The following is a 20,047-nucleotide window of genomic DNA, read 5'->3' as shown; positions in this document are numbered from 1 at the left end:
TTGTAGCAGAGAAGCAATCAAAGAATAACGCGAAGAATCAACCGTTACTACACATTTCAAATATACTAAAATATGCGTTTGATTCCAGAGCAGAAGCCAATCTATATTCAGGAGTGCTGGTACAACAGTCCTACTTCTGCAGCCCCTGGAGTGGTCTTCAATGGCAAGTCACATGAAAATTTTAGCTCAAAGGAATTTAAAATATAAAGACTTTTATTAATAGAAATTTGTAGATAAGTTATTTTGTATTTAAATTTTTAGTTATAAAAATACTTATTTTTAAGTTATAGCGTTTGGATAAATAACTCAAAAAATATAATTTTTTTTACATAAAAAAATAAATATTAAAATAACAATGATAACAAATATTTTTTAATATTAAATGTTGATTTTATATATCCTAATCACTAAAATTACAATTGATTCTTTATTTGCTCTCTTATTAGTTTCATTTTTAATTGGTTCTTCCCACGTAATATTATTAAAAATTGATTTTTCTACTCCACCTTCACCCATAGCGGTGTTCTTGTATGCGATGAAGAGTAATAAAATTTTAATATATATTTTGTTGTTTTTTTTTTTCCTATTAAAACTCCCTCCTCTTCTATTGGGATCAAAAACTTGCTATAACTAACTATAAAAATAATAACAAGCTATATAAAAATAAAATCACATGTGAAAAAAATAAAATTAGAACTGAATTTTCATACCACATAATATTAAATACAAATTTAATAATAAAAATAGAGTAATAAAATGATAAAAAAATTAAAATAAATATATGCAATAAGTGAATCATATGAGGTGGTGGAAGGCCAATCCTTCCATCACATGGACATTGGGCGAAAATGATGGTGGAAGGCCAGTATATAGAATCTTGGAGGGCCAATATTTCCAGCAAAAACAAAAAACATTTTTACCAAGAATGAAAGTAAATCCTTTTTGTTTTGAAGTCAAGTTTTTCGGAAGTGATAGAATAACTTATCGAAGTCATATATTTCTACTTCTTCAAAAAGTTGGGAATTAACTTTTCAAAAAGTTAAATTTTTTTTTTTAAAATGGTACCAAACACGCGTATTGTGACTTTTCACAATTCAAAAGTCAAAAAGAGTAGCTTCTGCTACTTCCCAAATGGGCTCTTAGTCTGGCTTGAAAAATCTTTCCATTAGACATCTGCCTCACAAATCGTGCAAACCGATCCCAATTCTGGGTTTCAAACATTCTTTTGTTCATTCTTACAAAGTTGAATGCAAAGGGCCGCTTTTCAATCCCATCCGAGTAAAACTTTGACATCTTCAGCACTTGGGAGAATGCATCATCATCTAAATCAGTTGTAAAATTTTGACCTTCAAGTGATATGTCACAAAGCCTAGCAGCCAGCAAAAGCTGTTTAAGAAATCCTTCAGGGCTACCACTAGGGTTTATCTTTTGCATTGTGGCATCTTGCATTTCAAAACAAGAGCAGCAAATTGCAAACCCATACTTACTAAACAGGCGAGCAATGGGCAAATATCCATCCCTGTCGAAAGTATTATAATAGCCTGCGGTTAACTCCGATGGATGGGATTGAATGGCGTAGTGCCAGTGAATGGCAGCTACTTCTGCAGATATAAGGACTTCTGTACCCCTAAATATAGTTTCAGCTTCCCTACAAATTCTCTCTCCATGCAGCAGCAGCATATTTGAGTACCATTCAAGGAAAAATTTACCATATGGTGTGTTCCAAGAGCCACCCTCATTTTTAAAGAAATCAGTATGCTCAGGATTTTGCGTCAAACTTCCCGCACCAAATGGACCACCATCTCCCCATTCACGCTTTCCAATTTTTCTCGCACAGGCATTTAGAGAAGCTAGCATGTACTGGAAGGTTCAAACAAAAGAAAAGAAAAGTTAAACTTGATGCTTATCATATATACAAGTACACAACAGTCTCCTATAAGGCAATGCATGCAGCTCCACACCTTAATAGCTAAAGCTAAACTTACCTTATCATAGCATTGGAACTCTCCAAGTCCACCAGATGAAGCCACATTTGGCTTCTGGAAAGAGAATGACGGATATCTTAGTTCACCACCAGGACCCATGCCAATCTGTACCCTCTGCAAAACAGATGAATTTCACCAAACTGCTATCAACATCCACTAATGATGACTGGAATTTCCAAACTTCATTGCTATAAACATCCCAAAATCATCAAGAACCTTACTGTAATGGTAAGGCCAAGAGAAGGCCTGAAAGTCTCCCTGAAGTCTCTCATAAAATCTGCATATGCTTGAATAGGAGTGCGTCCACGCAGCACAGGAAGAGTATCACATCCTAGGGAAATGTATTCAATATTTCTTCTTCCAAACCGGTCAGAATATGCTAACTCTGGATCTTTGTTTATCTCATCAAGCACCCATAGAGGAAGCGGTATCCTACACAAAGGGGACAAACTTCCAGAGTATGAGGCTATGTCTAGGACACAATACCTACCTACAAAAATAGTAGTAATTCACATAAACAAACAATCAACACTGCACCAAATCAGGACTAGTAAGAGTTCCAAACACTATTTGAATATAAAATATGTACAAGGCAGGAATAATTATCTTCTCACTAACTGTAAAAAATATTATTTTATTTCTTTAAAGCTACAGTATACATGGAGAAATTTGTCCATGTGAAGGATGAACAATCTTATTCATAACAACATCATAGCATTTTCGGACTATGCAAAACTGACTAAATTGATAAATGTCATTTAGGATTTAGCTCAAAGGATACAGAAAAGTTTTATGTTAATATTTGCTAACTGCCAAACCCAACCCTTCCCTTTTATCTTATTTTAAAATTATGAATAGGAGAATGTTTAGTTTGTTACTTGTTAGGAGGATAAATCATTTCGCAAAGAAAGAGTATATCTCTGGAGCAGCATTGCATTGCTCGTCTACACAGCAAAAAAAGATATTACAAGGAAGCCTCATACGCTTACATAAATAGTTATATTAAAATTCCCAAACCTGTAAATGCCTAACCAACTCAATTTCAAGGGCCAAACAGTAACTAAAACGAAACTTCACCATATCAAATATCAACAGAAAAGGCAAAGGAAACAAAAAGGCGAAATTAGCAAGAACCTTATCAATACAAAGAATGAATCAAATTTCGAATCAATTAGCAAAGAAACATACTGATTAGGATCATCAGGGCCTGTGCCGTACTGATGGAAAGCAAGAACAGCACGAACCTTGAGGCCACACATGCAAGCCATCATCACGAGCTCACGATAGCCTCGCCAATCGTAAACCCTAGGTTCTTTCCTCTCAATAATTCCCCACCAAAACTCAACCACAACGCCCTCCACGCCCGCGGCGGCGAGCGCCTTCAGCGAGAACATCATGGCCCTCGGCCTCGATATCTTCCCCTCAGGGCCCACTGTATTCACCGGCAGCGTCACGAATACCGGCGATCCCCTCGTCTCGCGCTGCGGCGAGAAATCGTGGTGGAGCTCGTAGGGCACATCACCGTTGTCGACGGAGCCACCGGCGCCGGAGGACCTGGACGAGTTGAGGCGGGAGGAAACGGCGAGTCTCCGGCGAGTGGGAAAGAAGGTTCGGTTGTAGCAAAGGTGAGCGAGAGCGAGGAAGGGAGAACGAGTGGTATCGGAGGAAGTTGAGATTAGGAATGAAGGCGAGAAGGTTGTTGCTGTTAATTGTGAAGCGAACATCACCATTGATCGGAAGGTGAAGAGAAGTTATGGAGTTAGGGTTCGGGTTTGAACGTGATTGAAATCAATAAGGTCATTTATAGCGTACAGAGGTTAATCTGTACAGAGCTAAAGATATTCTCTTTAATTAAAGGGCGTGTTGACAAGTGGCATGGTGCTCTTTGCAGGGGGAGCTTGGCAGAGATGGCTCCGCATTGAGTCTTCATGGAGCTTGGCAGAGATGGCTCCGCATTGGTGTCCGTTTTTTTTGTCATGGTATGGGCCGGATAGCCCGACCCACACCCACACACTAACCAACCCTAACCCAACTACTAACATTAATATTACAGAACCTGACTCTCCCTTCATAAATCTCCAACTAACATTTATCTACCCATATTAACAAAAAAAAAAACATTTATATACCCAAATTCAAAATAAACCACAACAATCCGCGCTCCTCGTCACTTTTTATATAACCAGAGCAACTCGGTGAAGAAAAAGAATGCTCCGAACTATCACTTCCGCAATCCGCAATGCGTACAGAGTGTTGGCTTTCCTAATCCCTATACCCTACACAACTAGTCCAATTTTGTCACACCGATCACCGATGGAATAAATAAGGCACGTTGCACAACATTTTCAACAAAATCTTCAATTTAATTCACAGCATGTACAACTTAGGCAACAAGCAGTCAGCAGAGTCATCAACGATCATCAAGCAGTGACACAGGAAACCTAATCACCCAGTGATACAATGCGATGAATTGAGCAGACCAGGAAGAAAGCTAAGCAACCATTAATATTACCTGCGATGAAGGCGGAGAGCAGAATACGGGGAAGGACGGTTCGAGGCAACGGACGACGACGACAGTGAACACCTCGAAGACCGCCACGACAGACACAACGAGGAAGAACCCTCTTTCCCTTTCCCGGAACTCCGGCGACAGGTCAATCACGGATGGGTTAGCTACTCGAATCACGAATACCAAACGATGCCGGAAGATCCAGAGCACGACAACCGAGTCAGTACCGCGGATGACGACAACGGCCGCCGATCTGTATGAATAAGGTGCGGCTGGTGACAGTTTGCGCTGCGGAACGAGATCTTGATAGCAAAGACGAGACAAGGAAGGAAGCTCCGCAGCGCAGACGACGGCGGCAGTGTTTACCTCCTACTAACGATGGTGGTCGCAAGGTGGATAGGGTTTCCTTTCCCCCTGAGGTTCAAATTCCGAAGAAAGAAAGAGAGAGAAGGGGGACGAGCCTCTCCTTCCTCTTTTGGATTTTTTTAAGAAACTCAAATGGCCCATTCTAATTCGAAACTATTCTCTTCGAAAATATTTCACCACCAGATTTGCAAAAATGGGGCCCAGCCCAATACCATCCCAGAAAAAATAAAGGGGCCACGCATACCTAACTAAGCCAGGATGAAACGGCTCGGCTATCTGTGCAAGCCAGAATGACCGTACAACATCTGATCCTGGTCTCTCATGCTAGACAGTAGACACCAAGGACACGTGTCGGCTTGCCATCCACAAACCCACCTCTTACGTCTATACCAACTTGGTTCTTTTGCCATAATATTTCACCTAGGGTGCAGTGATGAATGCATACTGGAAACACACACTACACTACCGTACAGTACTCCCAGGCTGTGGCTTTTGGTTGTGGTGGAGCAATTATATGCCTTTTTATTTATCTTTTTCGCTTTTTCTTGTTCTTGATCTTGCAAGAAAAAAAAAAGTTATTATAATTTTTAAAAATATTTATACATCAAAATTAGTTATCAAAATTAACTATAAATATATATTTTTTAATTTATTTTTTAATATATATTTATATTTCAATATATAATTATATTAATAATTAATTTTAATAACTGGTTTTAATATATATTTAGCCTTTGGTATTATTTTACAGCTTCTCCAACAGTATTGTTGCCATGCGAGTAATTTTTTAACGGATGCGTGCAATCCCTTCCACCACATAGAGAGCAGCAAGGGTTAACATTTTATTTAATTAATTTTATTAATTCACATTAATATTTTTTAATAAAACTATAATTTTAAATTAAGTCATTCTAAATAACATTTAAAATATCCTGTAAAATTAAACCTTAAACCTTTTCTTTTTTGCTTTTTAAGAACTAATCCTACGTAAATTTAAACACTATTAAAGTGTTGATATATTATGATTTTTGAATAAACCTAAATACTTCATGATTCCCTTAAATTCTGCTGCTTATACATGTAAAAACTTTAATAAATAAACCTAAATACTTCATGATTCCCTTAAAAAATTATTTAAGCTTTTGTTCTACCCAAGAATAACATAAGCATGCAATTGAGTTAACTTTTACATCCACAAGGAAGATTAGTTCTTACAAGAGTAGTTCTTTACAGGAAAATATTTTTACATCCACGATCAGCCTCTTTACCTGTGTCCGAACTAGTGGAATTGCACGATGTATCAAAATTCTACTACTCCCAAGTCTTAAAAATTTGTTTAGCTACCAAATTTCAATCATGTACATAATAAATATTTCACAAAATATTAACTGCGAGGAAACTTGGAGAAGCCCTTGAAGAAAAACTATAGTACGGCCGATGAAATTTATAGACTCATGGCAAATAATAATTAAAAAATTGACATTGGAGACACAATGATTTGAATAATTTCAAGGAACGGCTAATATGTTGTTGCATTACCTATTCCAAACACATGGAAGGACGAAGACGATTGTTTCGCTCTACAGCCAATAGTAAAAAGGTTAAAAAATGAAAAAAAGACATAATGTATTCCCCCTTCTACCCCCCAACCCATCATTATCTAAAAGACTGACCCCCATGAAACTCAAACAACCCAAATACGGGCGCAAGCCCCATAGAGAAGGCAATGTTTGCTTGTTCTTCCCCCATCGTGAAAATACCGGGTTTTTCATCTTTCCTTTAAACCGCAACTTTTCTGCCAAGTTAGCAGATAGATCGGTCATCACCCACCGACCTCCTCCCATTGCAATGCAGAAAGATAAATTTAAAAAGGGAAAAAGAAAGAAAAACGCAGACTCCAAGCTACTGACATGAAAATGCAGACAGCAAAAGGACCTACTGACTGAAACACCTTTGCCCAAAAATGGTGATGACCCGACTCATGGGATGCAGTTGAGACCTCCACGCAACAGATGCAGATATGTATGCAAGAAACAAGGACCTCTGAAACAGCAATAAAAGCCTCAAAATGAAATTGCTCGACTGATTGCCAACTTGGCCCATTCGGCAGATTCCTTGATCAAATGATCATCAGATGATAAACACTCTTTGAGGAAGTCTTTGCTGGACACAGATTGCTGGATCAACGGACCAGCACTACTGCCCAAAGTATCAGCTAGGTCGCCAAGCACGCCAATTGCTGTCTTAGTCACAACATCATCCCTGAAAGGAACCAGAGATGCCAATGGATTAAAATAACATAAATTACTAAATCCACAGAACCAATTCATAAACAGAAAATTCCAATGTATACTTACATGTCTTTCTCCATATACAAACTGTCCAAGAATTGCAGTACATGAGGAGCATAAGGCATCAGAAGCTGGGTCTTCGGGGAGCCCTTAAACCCTTGGAAGATACCTGAGTAAGCCTCAAGGATTCCATTTCTCAAAGAATTAGTGTACTCTGTCATATCATCATCAGCTCCAGACGTATGGGCTGATAGCTCGGCAGCACTCTGAAGCATGGGCATAGCATATAACAAGTACTTTTCAAAGTTCTCTCCAATCGCCAAGGCAATGTCGCCAAAACAAGAAAAAATGGGAGGCTTCACAGACCTATGCAACTGATTACTGGACAAATCTTTAAGAAGTTGGGTCATTATCCCATCACAATAGGGGAGTATTTTTTCCTCCAACGCCCTGCATACATCACCAACCACACCCACTGTGATGGCACAAACCTGGTAGTCTTCAAAATTTTGGAGACCCATCTCCAAGTACTTGTAAAATTCTGTCATATATTTAGCAAAATCAGGACCGGTTGCATAGGCTAAAGCTCCAATTGCAAGCATAGCCTCCTCATGAGCTGTCGCACTACGTGAAGCAAACACTCTTAGAAACAAAGCCATAATTTGGTCAGCATACTGCATGAAATGATACTTCGTTGGTTCAGATGAACCCAACTTCTGAATGATGACCTGCAAGCAACCACACAGAAGGCCTTGTAACTCATTTTGCCTCTCATCAGATGAGACCTTCTGATTCTCGAGAGTGTTGTGGAGCTCCAACATAATGAGAGGCGCAAGCTGTACCACCATTGGAGCTGTTTCATCATTAGAACACCTCACTACTTCATTTAAGGCTTCATAGGCTGCTGTTCTAAGGCGTGATTCTACAGCATCCTCTCTGTGAGTTACAGTGAGGAGAGCTTGAACGATATCTTGAAAGTATGGGGTCAATGGAGAGGATGCAGATCCAGCATCCTCATAACCTTGGGCAAGAAAATAGAGAGCACCACACGCCTTCTCAGCAACGTTAGGTACATCTTTCATGCTTTGGATCAGCACAGTAACAATCTGTTGGCAGTTTGCTGGTGTGATGATTGGTGTATCCAAAGCTGTGCCGTGCAAGAACTCAAACATACGTCCAAGAGTCCATGCAGTAGTGTCCTTCACATGATTACTTGGGTCTTTCATCAGTGCAGTAAGCATGAAGTTCAAAGCCATGGTCACAAGTGGCTCAAGCTTTTCAGGGGATGGACCTTCAAGAATGGAGCCGAAGGCATAAGTGGCTGCTTCTCTCTGCCTCCAATCTGGTTTAGATATATTCTCTTGAATAAATGGCATAACCAGAGGCACAATGTCATCACCAACTGTTCGTGCAACCAACCCCAAGCATGTGCCTCCAGCCATAGCAATGTTCCAAGCCCCTTCATCTTGATCTTGATCCTCGTCTTGCTTCAGCAGTGTTTCCAATAACATAGGAACAAGAAATGAAAGAGCCTGCTTAATAAAGTAAAAGCAAGGAATATCTGAATCTGCACTAAAATCACCTCCATATTCTTCTAATATATCAATCTCTTCATCACATATTGAGCTCCAAAACTCAATAGCCTGAAGTGCAACTTGCTCCTCATCCTCCTTCACAGCCTTGGCAGTGATGTTGAATATATCTTGGATATATGGAGCCAATTTTTCATAGTACGTTGAAGAAATAGCTACCAAACACTCAAAAGCTGCTCGTCGAATCTTCACATCAGGAGAGAGAGTTGTCTCACAAACTATTCTCATGATGTAATCACGCTCCATATCATTAGAAAAGTTTGCCTGAGCAAAACCAAGGGCGTTGTACAATGCTCTTACAGCAGCAAGCCTAACATCATTGTTTTCTTCTGTAGAATTCATTCCCTGAACAACCGCAGTGAGTATCTTATTTACATGATCCTGGTCTACCACATCTGGTGAGACTTCTTCACAAATGTACCCAAGAGTCTCAAGAGTTGCCTGCCTCGTAGGAGCAGGTAGCTGATGAACATTTGATAAGAGGGATCCTATCAATTCAGGCCACTGCTTGTGAGGCAACTCTATACCAGCGACCTTTGCAATAACTTGTGATACAGTTGAACGAGCATCTACAGATGGAGAGGAAAGGGTCCTCAACAACAACGCTTTAATTTGGGCTTTCAAAGTTGGGTCCAATGACAGCCATCTTTGAACCAATTCTATCTTTCTGTGTTGTTCCTTTGCATCAAGAGCATTCTTGAGAATTAGACCAGCTAGCTTCCGACTCTCAGCAGGCTTCTCATCATTTGCCAATTCCCCAGCAAGAGAATACAAGAAGCTTGGAAGATTCTGCTCCTGAAATTGTTTCAAATTCTCTTCTGCTTGTTTCCTAAGCGCTCCATCAACTGCTTGCGCATTTAAAAGAATTTGAGTAACCTCCATGGCCATCTACACCTGAAGAATACATGTATAACCACATTAAAAGGGAGCACTAAAGTGCACCTAACAGACTAGCAACAGCAATTTATCAGGCACGTGAAGATGCTATAATAATTAATAGATAAAACACTACTTAACCACACAAAAAAAGTTACAAAAAAAACGGTGAGCAAATTAATTTCCAGGGTGCACCAGATTAGAACAGATTCAGATTATGTCTGGCAACAAAAGATAGGTAATTATTTAAACACATGGCGTGCCAGGTGTACCACGTATGGAATACGGCTAGAACTAGGTGAAACAATCAAAACCAACTTCAGAAGAGAAACAGTAATACAAGTAGTGTCCCACTGAGAAGGGCATGTATCATTAAGTATACAACAACATCTACCAAAACGCTTTTTTATAAAAAGTAATCTTTAGCACACTGGACGACTGTTTCGCACATGTTCCAACAGACCGAAAAAATGCAAGGAGGAATATAAATTCGAATCCATTTTCCACATTCCCTGAGCAAAACTAATAGACCATAACTAACTCAAAAACATTCTGATTCAAATAATCGGCCAACGAACAACACAGAAGAGGGAAAAATTAGGAAAATCAAAATAGAACTGGTTCTGATCAGAAATGGAAGCATACCATACAAATTAGTCAAATAAAATACAAAAACGAAGACTGGATCACTACCACGGATCAGAGTTCGAACTAGTAATAACAGGAATAATAATGAAACAATAACAAACCAAAGTAACGAAAAGCTTGTATTTAGGGATTAGAAGACAGAATGAATGATGCGAACTCACGGCGAGTTGAGAAATGGAATCGGCTGAGGGGAGAGGAGTGAGGAACCAGTTGAACTCGGAAGAGGGGGCGCGGCGACTCTGAAACCCTAGCAGAGTGTGGGAAAAAGCAAAGACGAGAAACTGTGTTAAAATTTTGTTTCTTCAATACGCCTTTTTTATATTCGTTGTACGACACTCCTGGACTGATGCTAACTAATATCCGCCGTTGATTCAAATAGGATTGATCTCAGCCCTCCGTTTCTCCTATCAACGGCTCAATTTTGAATTGCTTACTGGATCTTGATATTCCTGCCAGAACCTTAGGATTTTAATTTTGTTAGTGCGAGCGGTGTCGAGTGGTGCCACGCGACGATCGGCGCGCGTGTTCTGCGTGGGGTTTCAAAATGAATACCATATGATATGGGCTGGAAATTTTGCATAGGTTGATTTTTTTTTCTACGCGCTGTGTCAATGGTGTCTGATTTTTGTAGTGACTACTGACTAGTGTGATCTGGAGATTAATAATTGCTATCATAGCCATGTCTTTTTCTAAAATTATTTAGTACCTACTGTATCATCACCGCTATTACTCAGATGCTTTTTATTTTTTTTAATTAATAATTAATTTTTAACCACAAAAGATTCAAAGCATTAGATAAATATATCCATGAAAAAACAAAATTAATAGTGTACCCACAAAAAATATATTCCAGTTGACAAGGTTAGTTAAAATCTAAAAAATTATTCAAAATTTTTAAATTATTTCTTTTTTATTAAATTTAATTTCATAACCTTTCTTTCTCTTTTTCTTTCTATTCCACCACCGCATTTACCTTCAACTTGACAAGTTCAACTTCGTTGTCTTCTATCAATTCACCCACCATCTTTCCCACCTCCATTGCTTCCATCTTTTACTTCGGCAACTTCCTCGTTGTTTGATTCACCACCAACACTACTTTCATCGACTCCAAAATCTCCTTCCGCTTCCTATCCTCCACGCCTCCATCTCTTCAATGGTTTCGACGCTATTGTCTGGGGTCCATCACGGCCAATCGTAACGCCTTTTTACAATATTCGAAAATAGTGATAATTTGCTAATTTTAAATGGAAGCCACATCTTTCTGTGACAATTGTTCGACCATCCCACCAATACACTTGTTCCTTCTCAAAATTTCAGTTTCGGTTAGAATTTAAGATCTGATTTTTACTCTTTTATCCTTTAGAATAAGAAAAATTTAATCCTAAATTGAAACGGTAGCATACTATAATAAAATTAGTGTTTTGAATTTTTCTGTGAATATTGTGTGCAGCCTTGTTTTGACATTACAATAATATAATCCATAGGAGGATATTGTAGTTATTATATCAACTCTTTCTGGCACACGGACAATAAAAAGAATAGACTCAATAGAGTTCATTGGTGGTGGTGTCAGAAGTGAATGTTACGGTGGCAATGAAAAGGAAAGAAAAAAGATTGTGGAATTTGGGGGGAAAGTGACGGAGAAATGTTAAAAATGATAATTTAAAAATTTTGAATAATTTTTTAGATTTTGGTTAATTTTGTCAAGTGAAATCTATCTTTCATAAATATAACATTAGTATTTTTTTTATTGCTAAATTTGTCTACGTCTAAATCTTTTCTGGTTAGAAGTTGTTATTTACTCATTTTTTTTCATATTTCCTTACTTTGGAATAATTATCACAAATATATTAAAATATAGGATTTAACTAATTAATATTCTAAGGGCACAAGTTAAAATTGCTATTAATAAAATTTTTTAAATATTTTACTTTAATAAATGACACAATAAATATATTGAAAATTTAAAATTTATATTTTTTATAATTTTTTAATTAATAATTTTATTATGTATTTTAAAGACGAATGTTAGCATCCTATAAATAGTTTTATCTAGTAATTTTTTACATTTTGATATCTCTCTATTATAAAGGTTCATTTTATTTTTTGAAGTTATGACTACTATAATTAAAATTGGGCCATGAGGTTGTAAGATAGTAATTTAGTTCTTAAGATCTATTTAATTACTCTTAGGATGTGTATAAAGTTCAAAAAATATTTAAAAGAAAATGTTACAAAAATTGGAAAGAAGGGGATCAATGAAAAGTGTATAATTGAAGAATTAGTTATAAGTTATTATATTATCTAAAAGTTACAACATAATTATACATTATAAAAAATTACTTATATTTTAAATTTTTGTATTCCTCTACTTTATTTTATTTTGTATTTTGGTCTTATATTACAGTCACGTACACTAATTAATTAACAAAAGATTTTGAATTATCTGTGGTATTCTATTTTAGAGAAATGAGGCTAACACTTAAAATTATAAATTGTCATTATCAGGCTAACACTTAAAATTACAAATCGTCACTATCAGTATATGATAAAATTATTCTTCTACAATCATCATTTATAATAGATCGCAGCTCACTAGGAAATTGATTTAAAAATTAAAAATTTTGATGAGCTTTGAAGTTCTCTTTTGTTAACCAATCAGCACACATATTTCTTTTCCTACAGTTATATGAAAATTTTAGGGTGCACTTGGTTTATATTTTTATTTTCAATGTTTTTTATTTTTTAAATTTTGTGAAAAAAATAAAAATAATAAAAATAATAAATTTTATTTTCTATTTTGACCTCTTATTTTTATTTTTTATTTATAAAAACTAAAAATTAAAAAATACTAAAAAAAATAAAAACACAAATTAATTATACCCTTAGGTAGCGTTTGTTTGCAGAGACTGAAACTGATACTGGGAGACAGAGACTCAATATTATGTTTATTGAGCTAGATACTGGTACTTAAATTTCTGTCTCCATCTTCAAAATTTCAGTATTTCAGTACCTCCAAAAAATAAGGACACTGGAGACAGAAGATTTTAAAGACGAGGACAGAAATTTTAATTATAATTTATTCTTGAATTACCCCTATTTTAATTCAATAATTCCAACATTAACCCTAATGTAAATCACCCTGTTCCTCCCCTTCATCAGCTTGCTTGCTAGGCACACTCCAATTTTTTCGTCTCGTCTTCTCTCTAGTACACGCAGTTGTAGTTCTTGTCATCTGCGCCCTTGTGTGTCCTCACCGTGTGAAACAGCTCGTACTTGGATCTCGCCCTATCCCGCCGCTTGTTCGACAGAAGCACGGCAGCGCCGCCCATCCTAAAAATACAATTGCAGAGGAGCATGGACCGCTCATTCCCGAAGTACCAGTTCAGAGTTATGTTATCCGTGCTCACCACCACCGCGTATGAGTTGGGGTTCGCCTTGAGGAGATCTTTGGCGAGGTCGATGGAGATTAATCCAGCGCTGCATCCCATGCCGCTCAGGTTGTATATTTTGCTGTTGGTCCTAAGCTTGTAGTGGTTGACGATCATGGCAGAGAGGGAAGGTGAAGGTTGTAGAAGGCTTAGAGAAAGGGGGGTTGAATCTATGGCCTTCTTTTACTTTAATGAAATAACATTTTAAAACAAACTTTCTTTCTGAATCTGTTTGAACTCAGCAGCAGAAAATTTATGAAACAATTTCATTTTGTCTCATGAATATCAGAAAACAGAACAGAGTAGGGAAGTAAGAAGTTGATACCATCATGTATCCTGGTTCGGTTGCCTTATGCAATGCAACCTACATCCAGTCTCCACCACAACAGTGGTGAAATTCCCACTATAGTTAAAGTATTACATACACCAATTCCACAAGATTGACACAATCCTTTCACACTCAAGTTCTAACCTAACTTGACTTGGTTATACTAATACCTAACTCTTCACTCTTAGTGCTAACCCAACTAAGAAAGGGATACCTCATTGGTACAAGATACAAGACACAGAATCAACCTAAAAAAATTTGAAATTACTCTAGGCTTTTCACTCAAGTGTATCACTCTGCCTCTTTTCACTCTTAGGCTTTTATTTGAGCTCTCTCATTCTGCCTTTTACCTCAAGAAATTACAGAAAGATAAACATTAAAAAGAAAATTACAATCTGTAAAACATGAAGGAGATTAATGCTTCAACAGCCTCTTTGCTATGTGATGAACCAGATTTGCTTGCCTCTGATTTAGTTCCTCATTCTGGCGGAATGCTCCTTTGACTTGGAAGCACTGTCCAAGTTGATGAACATCTTTGGAGAACTCTTCTCAGAACACAAAACCTCAAAACACTGGTTATCTCTCATTGGCTTCTGAATGAAAAAATCTTCTTTTATATCTCCTTGCATGTTGTTCAGTTGCTCTCTCCTAGATTAACCCTCGAGTTGTGTACTTCACCAACTCACCACATCACCTTTTCCAGTTAATCCTCAAATTGGAATTTTTAATCTGACTTTTTCTTGCTTGACCGAAAGCCTCAGGGAAGCATAAAGAAACAGTCTTTCAATGGTAAACCAGATCTGAACCATTGAAACACTACTTGGTCCCCAAGACACACATTTGACCATAGATTCACAGCAGTATTGATCAGAGGTAATCTTTCCCATGTATCCCAATTTGGACTGGCAGAGAGTTGGGGAAGAGGAGAAGAAAGCACGATGCATGCAAGAGGAAATAAGTTACCTTTAACTTCTGCCTTAGCTTGATTTGGTTTGATTTGGGTGATTTGACCTCTGCCTCTCTTGCTTAATGCTTCTCTTTCTTGCTTCTTTGGTGAACAGCTTAGGGACTAAGCTTTCTCAATCTTTCTCTGAGTTCTGACCGAAGAAAAAAAGTGAACGTTGCTTTACTGAAAGCAAATTGGAGGGATCGGCTTGAGAGATATCAAATCGGGCTTGGGTTGGCTTAGATTCAATTAGCCCGTTTGATTTCTTTGTTTTGTTTCCTTTTTGGCTTCCTTTGGATTGTCAGCCCACCAGCAGGTTCAATTTGTTCCATAATGGGCTGCAGCTTTATATATTGATTTTTGGCCTGCATCACTCAACCAAAATAATCAAAGCTAATTTGGTAATTAGCCCAATAATCTATTGTTTGTTATCATCAATTATGTTCGTTAATTTCTTAACTCAACAATCTCCCCCTTGATGACAAACATAATTGAAACAATGATCAAAAGGAATTCAGTTTGAATAGAATTAAGAAACTTCCCTTTGAATGTTGTCACTTGCTTTTGTGTTGCTCCCCATTTCCTTTTCAAGAGTATCTCCCCCTTGATATATGCTCTTATCTTTCTTCCTGTTTATTATTCTTATAGAGAATACAAAAAGAGTTACACATAGTTCAATTTGACTAAGGGATATTACACAATCAGCAACACAAATCCAGCCAAGTACTGAGCATGTCATAACAGCACTTTTAATCAAGTGTTTATTTCAGAAGCTGCTAAAAAAAATTCGAACAAGAACAGAGCTTCAAGATTGACCAAGACATGGCAAAACACCAAAATCAGTTCAAGTTTTGATGCCCAAAACTAAGTAAGACATATCAGCTTATCATGTAAGACAGATTCATAAACTGAAATTTACATTCAAAAATCACATGACTGCAGCTAATTTAAGATTATCGCAATGGCGTCAATCAAGATTCACAAAAAATTCAGCAGCAATAAAAAAATCACAAATCATGCTATTACTCCCCCTTTTGTTATCAAGGGTGGAAAATAGTCAAGATCAAGTAAAATCCGCATCTTAAAACCTACAAGAAAGTGTTAATGCACAGTCTAAAACACCAAATTAATTTAAAGTAAATGCAACATTAGTTAAAGTATTACAGTCATCCGGAATAACAGAAAGCAGTTCAAAAAACACAAGAGAAACAATTTTCATGAGACAAAAGCGAGCAGACAGCAGCAGCAACATGAGACAAATCTAGGCATTTGAACCCTTTTCCTCAGAATCAGCTTCCTTTTCAGCATCAGTGGCATGATCTTCATCAAGATCATGCTTGTTGAAGATTATCAATAAACTTCATGAAGACAGTCACTCTGTCTCTTGATTTTCAGAGGAAGTTCTCATGCTTGCTTGTCAGTTTTCTTTGTTCCTTACTCATGTCGATCATATGATTGGATTGAGAGACAAATTCTTGGACCATCTAGAACAACATTAAACAGAGCAGATTTTTGTCCAGTGGAGATGGAAGTGCCCTTAGTGGAAGGAGGAGGAGATTCCTCAGGAATGAACTCGTCATCTTCATCATCTAGAACCACTCTCTCAGAACGAGTAGGTCCTTTTTTCTGTTTCACTGCACCACCTCCCTTTAGATATGAATGTCTATTTTCATAATCCTCATTGGACAAGTCAATACCAAAATGCTCAAAAATACAAGTTAGAAACATTCCATAAGGAAGGGCTTTGTCTTTCTCACTTCTAACAGAGTCAAACATGTATCTTACCATCAAATAAGCAAAAGAAATTTCTGTTTTAGTGAGCAGGGCATACAAAACAAGAGTGTCAGTATAAGATACCCTTTGATATGAATCACTCTGAGGAAGTATAATGTGATTTACAATACGGTGTAACTGAGCACGTTCATAACCCAGGGCTTTATGAGTAGGGGTGATGCCATCAATAAGAGAAACATGTTTACAAATATGAGCTAAAGCATCATTGAAAGAGATACCGACTCCTTCATCCCACTTAACAGAAGTATAAGCACAAGCCCCAACATCAGTGTATTTCAATGAATCACTGAAGGTTTCATTGTTTAGCACAATGTCTCGGCCCTTGACATAAGAATGAATACTGCCCTCATGGTATGTCATGTTAGCATAAAACTCTTTGACCAAAAGAGGATACACTTGTTTTTTAATGTTAAAAAGGTGATTCCAGTTTAGAAATTCTAAATTTTCAACAAAAGGAAAATCTTTATTTTTTCAAAGTTAGTAAATCAGCAAGAAAAGAGGGACACAGGGTACGGTACTTAATAACTCCTTCATAAAAATCATTATTCATGGCAGACTTAAATCTGTAAGGGTTATAGTTGGAGTGAGATGTCATGAAGTGGGATTTATGTGCAAAGGGATCAATATCTGGTTCTTTAACAGATTTAAGAGGAAGTCGAGGTTTACCTCTCTGAGAACGCAAGGGAATATACCTTGTCTTAGGTTGAGTGGGCTCAAAGATAGGTTCGGTAGCAGCTGGGCATTTCCATTTTGAAAAGCTTGGCTTCGATGAACCAGGTTTAGAAGGAGGTTCCTTTGGTAGTGGCATCTGCTTGGCTGAAGGTGGAAACCTTGAGGGGTTCTTAGTGCGAGTCACTGGATCCGACCGAGGAGGTGAGGTAGGAGGAGAAGGAGAGGGAGTGAAGGTTCGGTCTTGAGAGTGGGTAGAAGGTTTTTGTTTTGCAGGAAGCTTGAAGATCTTTTCACGTGGAGGCTTTTGTGAAACAATTTTCTTCCTCATTTGGGTGGTTTCTGGTATTAAACAAAGAGAAGCAATAAAGGTAGTGGAGGAAATCAAAGAGTTTGAGGAGGAGTTATGAGGGGAGAGGAAGGAATGTTGGTAACCATACCCAAAAGAAATTTTCTTAAACCATGCAACAGCATCACCTCTGATTTGACTTGAAAGGACTTGACATCACAAAAAGAAAGATTTGATTTTATTAAACAATTAAAATGGAAATTAATTTCAAAATTTGAAACCTTTTGGACTTAAAGACAAAAAGAGGAAATAAAATAAAGCAAACAAGCAAATATAAAACAAAAATCATGTAGCACTCATATTGGGCCCAAAGGTGGTTTGGATTAAGAAAACATATAGGACCACCCATGTTCTGATTTTTGAGGTTGGCCCAAATGATTCAGCATGTGCAGTGGGGCCTAGAGAGTGCTGATCAGAGAAGGTTCTTCATATGCCCAGAATTGTCTCATACCTGTTTATGAGACAAAAACTCCAACAAATACATCAGCAACTTTCAAGCAGTGAATCATAGCTTATAATCCCTAGACTAGTCCTAAGTATGTAAAATCTGTCCTCAGCTAGCGGTTTAGTGAAAATATCAACTAATTGCTCCTTTGATTTAACAAATTGAATGCTAATATCTCCTTTTTGAACATGTTCTCTTATTGAGTGAAATCTCACTTCAATATGTTTAGTCCTAAAGTGCAAAACTAGATTTTAGAAATATTAATGGCACTCATATTATCACACAATAAGGAAATATTTTCAACATTTAATTTGTAATCAGCAAGCTGTATTTCTAACCACATAAGCTGAGAACAATAAGAAGAAGCAGCTATATACTCAGCCTTTGCAGTGGATAAAGCCACTGTTGACTGCTTCTTACTTGACCAAACGTTTAAGGACTTTCCAAGGAAGCAACATAAGCCAGATGTGCTCCTTCTATCAACTTTATCACCAGCAAAATCTGCATCACAATAACCAACTGCAGAAAAATCATCAATCTTAGGATACCATAGACCAAAATTTGATGTGCCATGAACATATCTAATGATTCTCTTAACTGCAGAAAGATGAGACTCTTTTGGTTTTGATTGGAATCTTGAACATATTCCAATACTTTGCACAATATCAGGTCTAGAGGAAGTTAAGTACATAAGAGAGCCAATTATTCCTCTATACCTAGTCTCATCTACATCTTTCTCAGTTTCTCCTTTATCTAATTTTGAATTAGGGTGCATGGGAGTTTCCATGGATTTGGCATTTTCCATACCAAATTTCTTAACTAGTTCCTTGGTATACTTCTCTTGATGAATAAAAATACCATTTTTAGTTTGCTTAATTTGAAGCCCAAGGAAAAAATTAAGTTCACCCATCATACTCATGTCAAATTCACTTGTCATGAGCTTTCCAAATTTAGAACAAAAGATTCATTGGCTGATCCAAAAATAATGTCATCAACATATATTTAGACTAGAATAAAAGAATCATTAGAATTCTTGATAAATAGAGTAGTGTCTGTGGTGCCTCTTTGAAAACTATGTTTCAAAAGAAAAGAACTAAGTCTCTCATACCAAGCTCTAAGAGCTTGTCTTAAACCATAGAGAACTTTTGATAATTTGAAAACATGGTTAGGAAATTCTTTATTTTCAAAACTAGGTGGCTACTCCACATACACTTCTCTATCTATCACACCATTTAAGAATGCACATTTTACATCCATTTGATATAATTTAAAACCACAAAAAGTAGCATAAGCTAAAAGAAGTCTTATGGCTTCCATTCGGGCAACAGGGGCAAAGGATTCATCAAAGTCTATTCCTTCTTCTTGGTCATATCCTTGTGCCACTAGCCTTGCTTTGTTTCTTACAATACTGCCATCCTCTCCTAGCTTATTCTGAAATATCCACTTGGTACCGGTTACTTTTCTTCCATTCGGCCTTGGAACCAATATCCAAACTTGGTTCTTCTAAAACTCATGAAGCTCATCCTCCATTGCCTTTACCCAAGAAGGGTTATCAAGGGCTTCCTTGACATTCTGAGGCTCCATTTGAGAGAGAAGAGCAATGTTTGACTCTTCACTTGCCTTTCTAGTTGAAGACCGAGTTTTAACACCATGAGAGACATTCCCAATGACAAATTTTTCAGGATAATTCTTCAAGAATCTCCATTCACGGGGTCTGGTGGACTTGGAGACAGATTCAGTCACCAAGGGATTCAAGGGACTGTTGGTTTCAGGATTTCCTTCAGATTCATGAGACAAAACGGAATTGTCTCTTGTTGG

General features: G+C 37.3%; 2 protein-coding genes across 3 annotated transcripts; both read right to left on the bottom strand.

The window, feature by feature from the left end:
• Window positions 1-676: 676 nt before the first annotated feature.
• Window positions 677-5,004, bottom strand: LOC112732401 (beta-amylase 3, chloroplastic). 2 transcript variants are annotated; one of them, XM_025781114.2, is made up of 4 exons: window positions 3,174-5,004; window positions 2,207-2,417; window positions 1,986-2,099; window positions 677-1,860 (listed from the first exon to the last, which is right to left on the bottom strand). In XM_025781114.2, exons 1-4 carry the CDS (start codon window positions 3,713-3,715, stop codon window positions 1,102-1,104), a joined length of 1,626 nt encoding a protein of 541 aa, XP_025636899.1. In that variant the 5' UTR covers window positions 3,716-5,004; the 3' UTR covers window positions 677-1,101. The 2 variants fall into 2 exon arrangements, with proteins under 2 accessions (XP_025636899.1, XP_072068253.1); XM_072212152.1 differs by having other exon boundaries at window positions 2,207-2,471; window positions 3,174-5,003.
• A 1,353-nt stretch (window positions 5,005-6,357) lies between these two features.
• LOC112732400 (importin subunit beta-1) lies at window positions 6,358-10,899 on the bottom strand. Its single transcript, XM_025781111.3, has 3 exons — window positions 10,429-10,899; window positions 7,218-9,637; window positions 6,358-7,122 (listed from the first exon to the last, which is right to left on the bottom strand). Exons 2-3 carry the CDS (start codon window positions 9,629-9,631, stop codon window positions 6,924-6,926), a joined length of 2,613 nt encoding a protein of 870 aa, XP_025636896.1. The 5' UTR covers window positions 9,632-9,637; window positions 10,429-10,899; the 3' UTR covers window positions 6,358-6,923.
• Window positions 10,900-20,047: the final 9,148 nt, after the last annotated feature.

The sequence above is a fragment of the Arachis hypogaea genome, chromosome 13 (assembly GCF_003086295.3).
Source record: "Arachis hypogaea cultivar Tifrunner chromosome 13, arahy.Tifrunner.gnm2.J5K5, whole genome shotgun sequence".
In the NCBI taxonomy this organism is placed as follows: Eukaryota; Viridiplantae; Streptophyta; class Magnoliopsida; order Fabales; family Fabaceae; genus Arachis; species Arachis hypogaea.
Note: the sequence above shows the minus strand (reverse complement) of the source record. Positions and strands in the feature narration are given on the sequence as shown.

Excerpts from the sequence above, each read along its gene's own strand:
- LOC112732401 (XM_072212152.1), bottom strand. The coding sequence starts at position 3,715 with ATGGTGATGTTCGCTTCACAATTAACAGCAACAACCTTCTCGCCTTCA. Across the intron at positions 2,472-3,173 it reads GGCCCTGATGATCCTAATCA|GTATTGTGTCCTAGACATAG; the intron begins GTATGTTTCTTT and ends TTTTGTAGGTAG. Across the intron at positions 1,861-1,985 it reads AGTTCCAATGCTATGATAAG|TACATGCTAGCTTCTCTAAA; the intron begins GTAAGTTTAGCT and ends TGAACCTTCCAG.
- LOC112732400 (XM_025781111.3), bottom strand. The coding sequence starts at position 9,631 with ATGGCCATGGAGGTTACTCAAATTCTTTTAAATGCGCAAGCAGTTGAT. Across the intron at positions 7,123-7,217 it reads TTGTATATGGAGAAAGACAT|GGATGATGTTGTGACTAAGA; the intron begins GTAAGTATACAT and ends GGTTCCTTTCAG.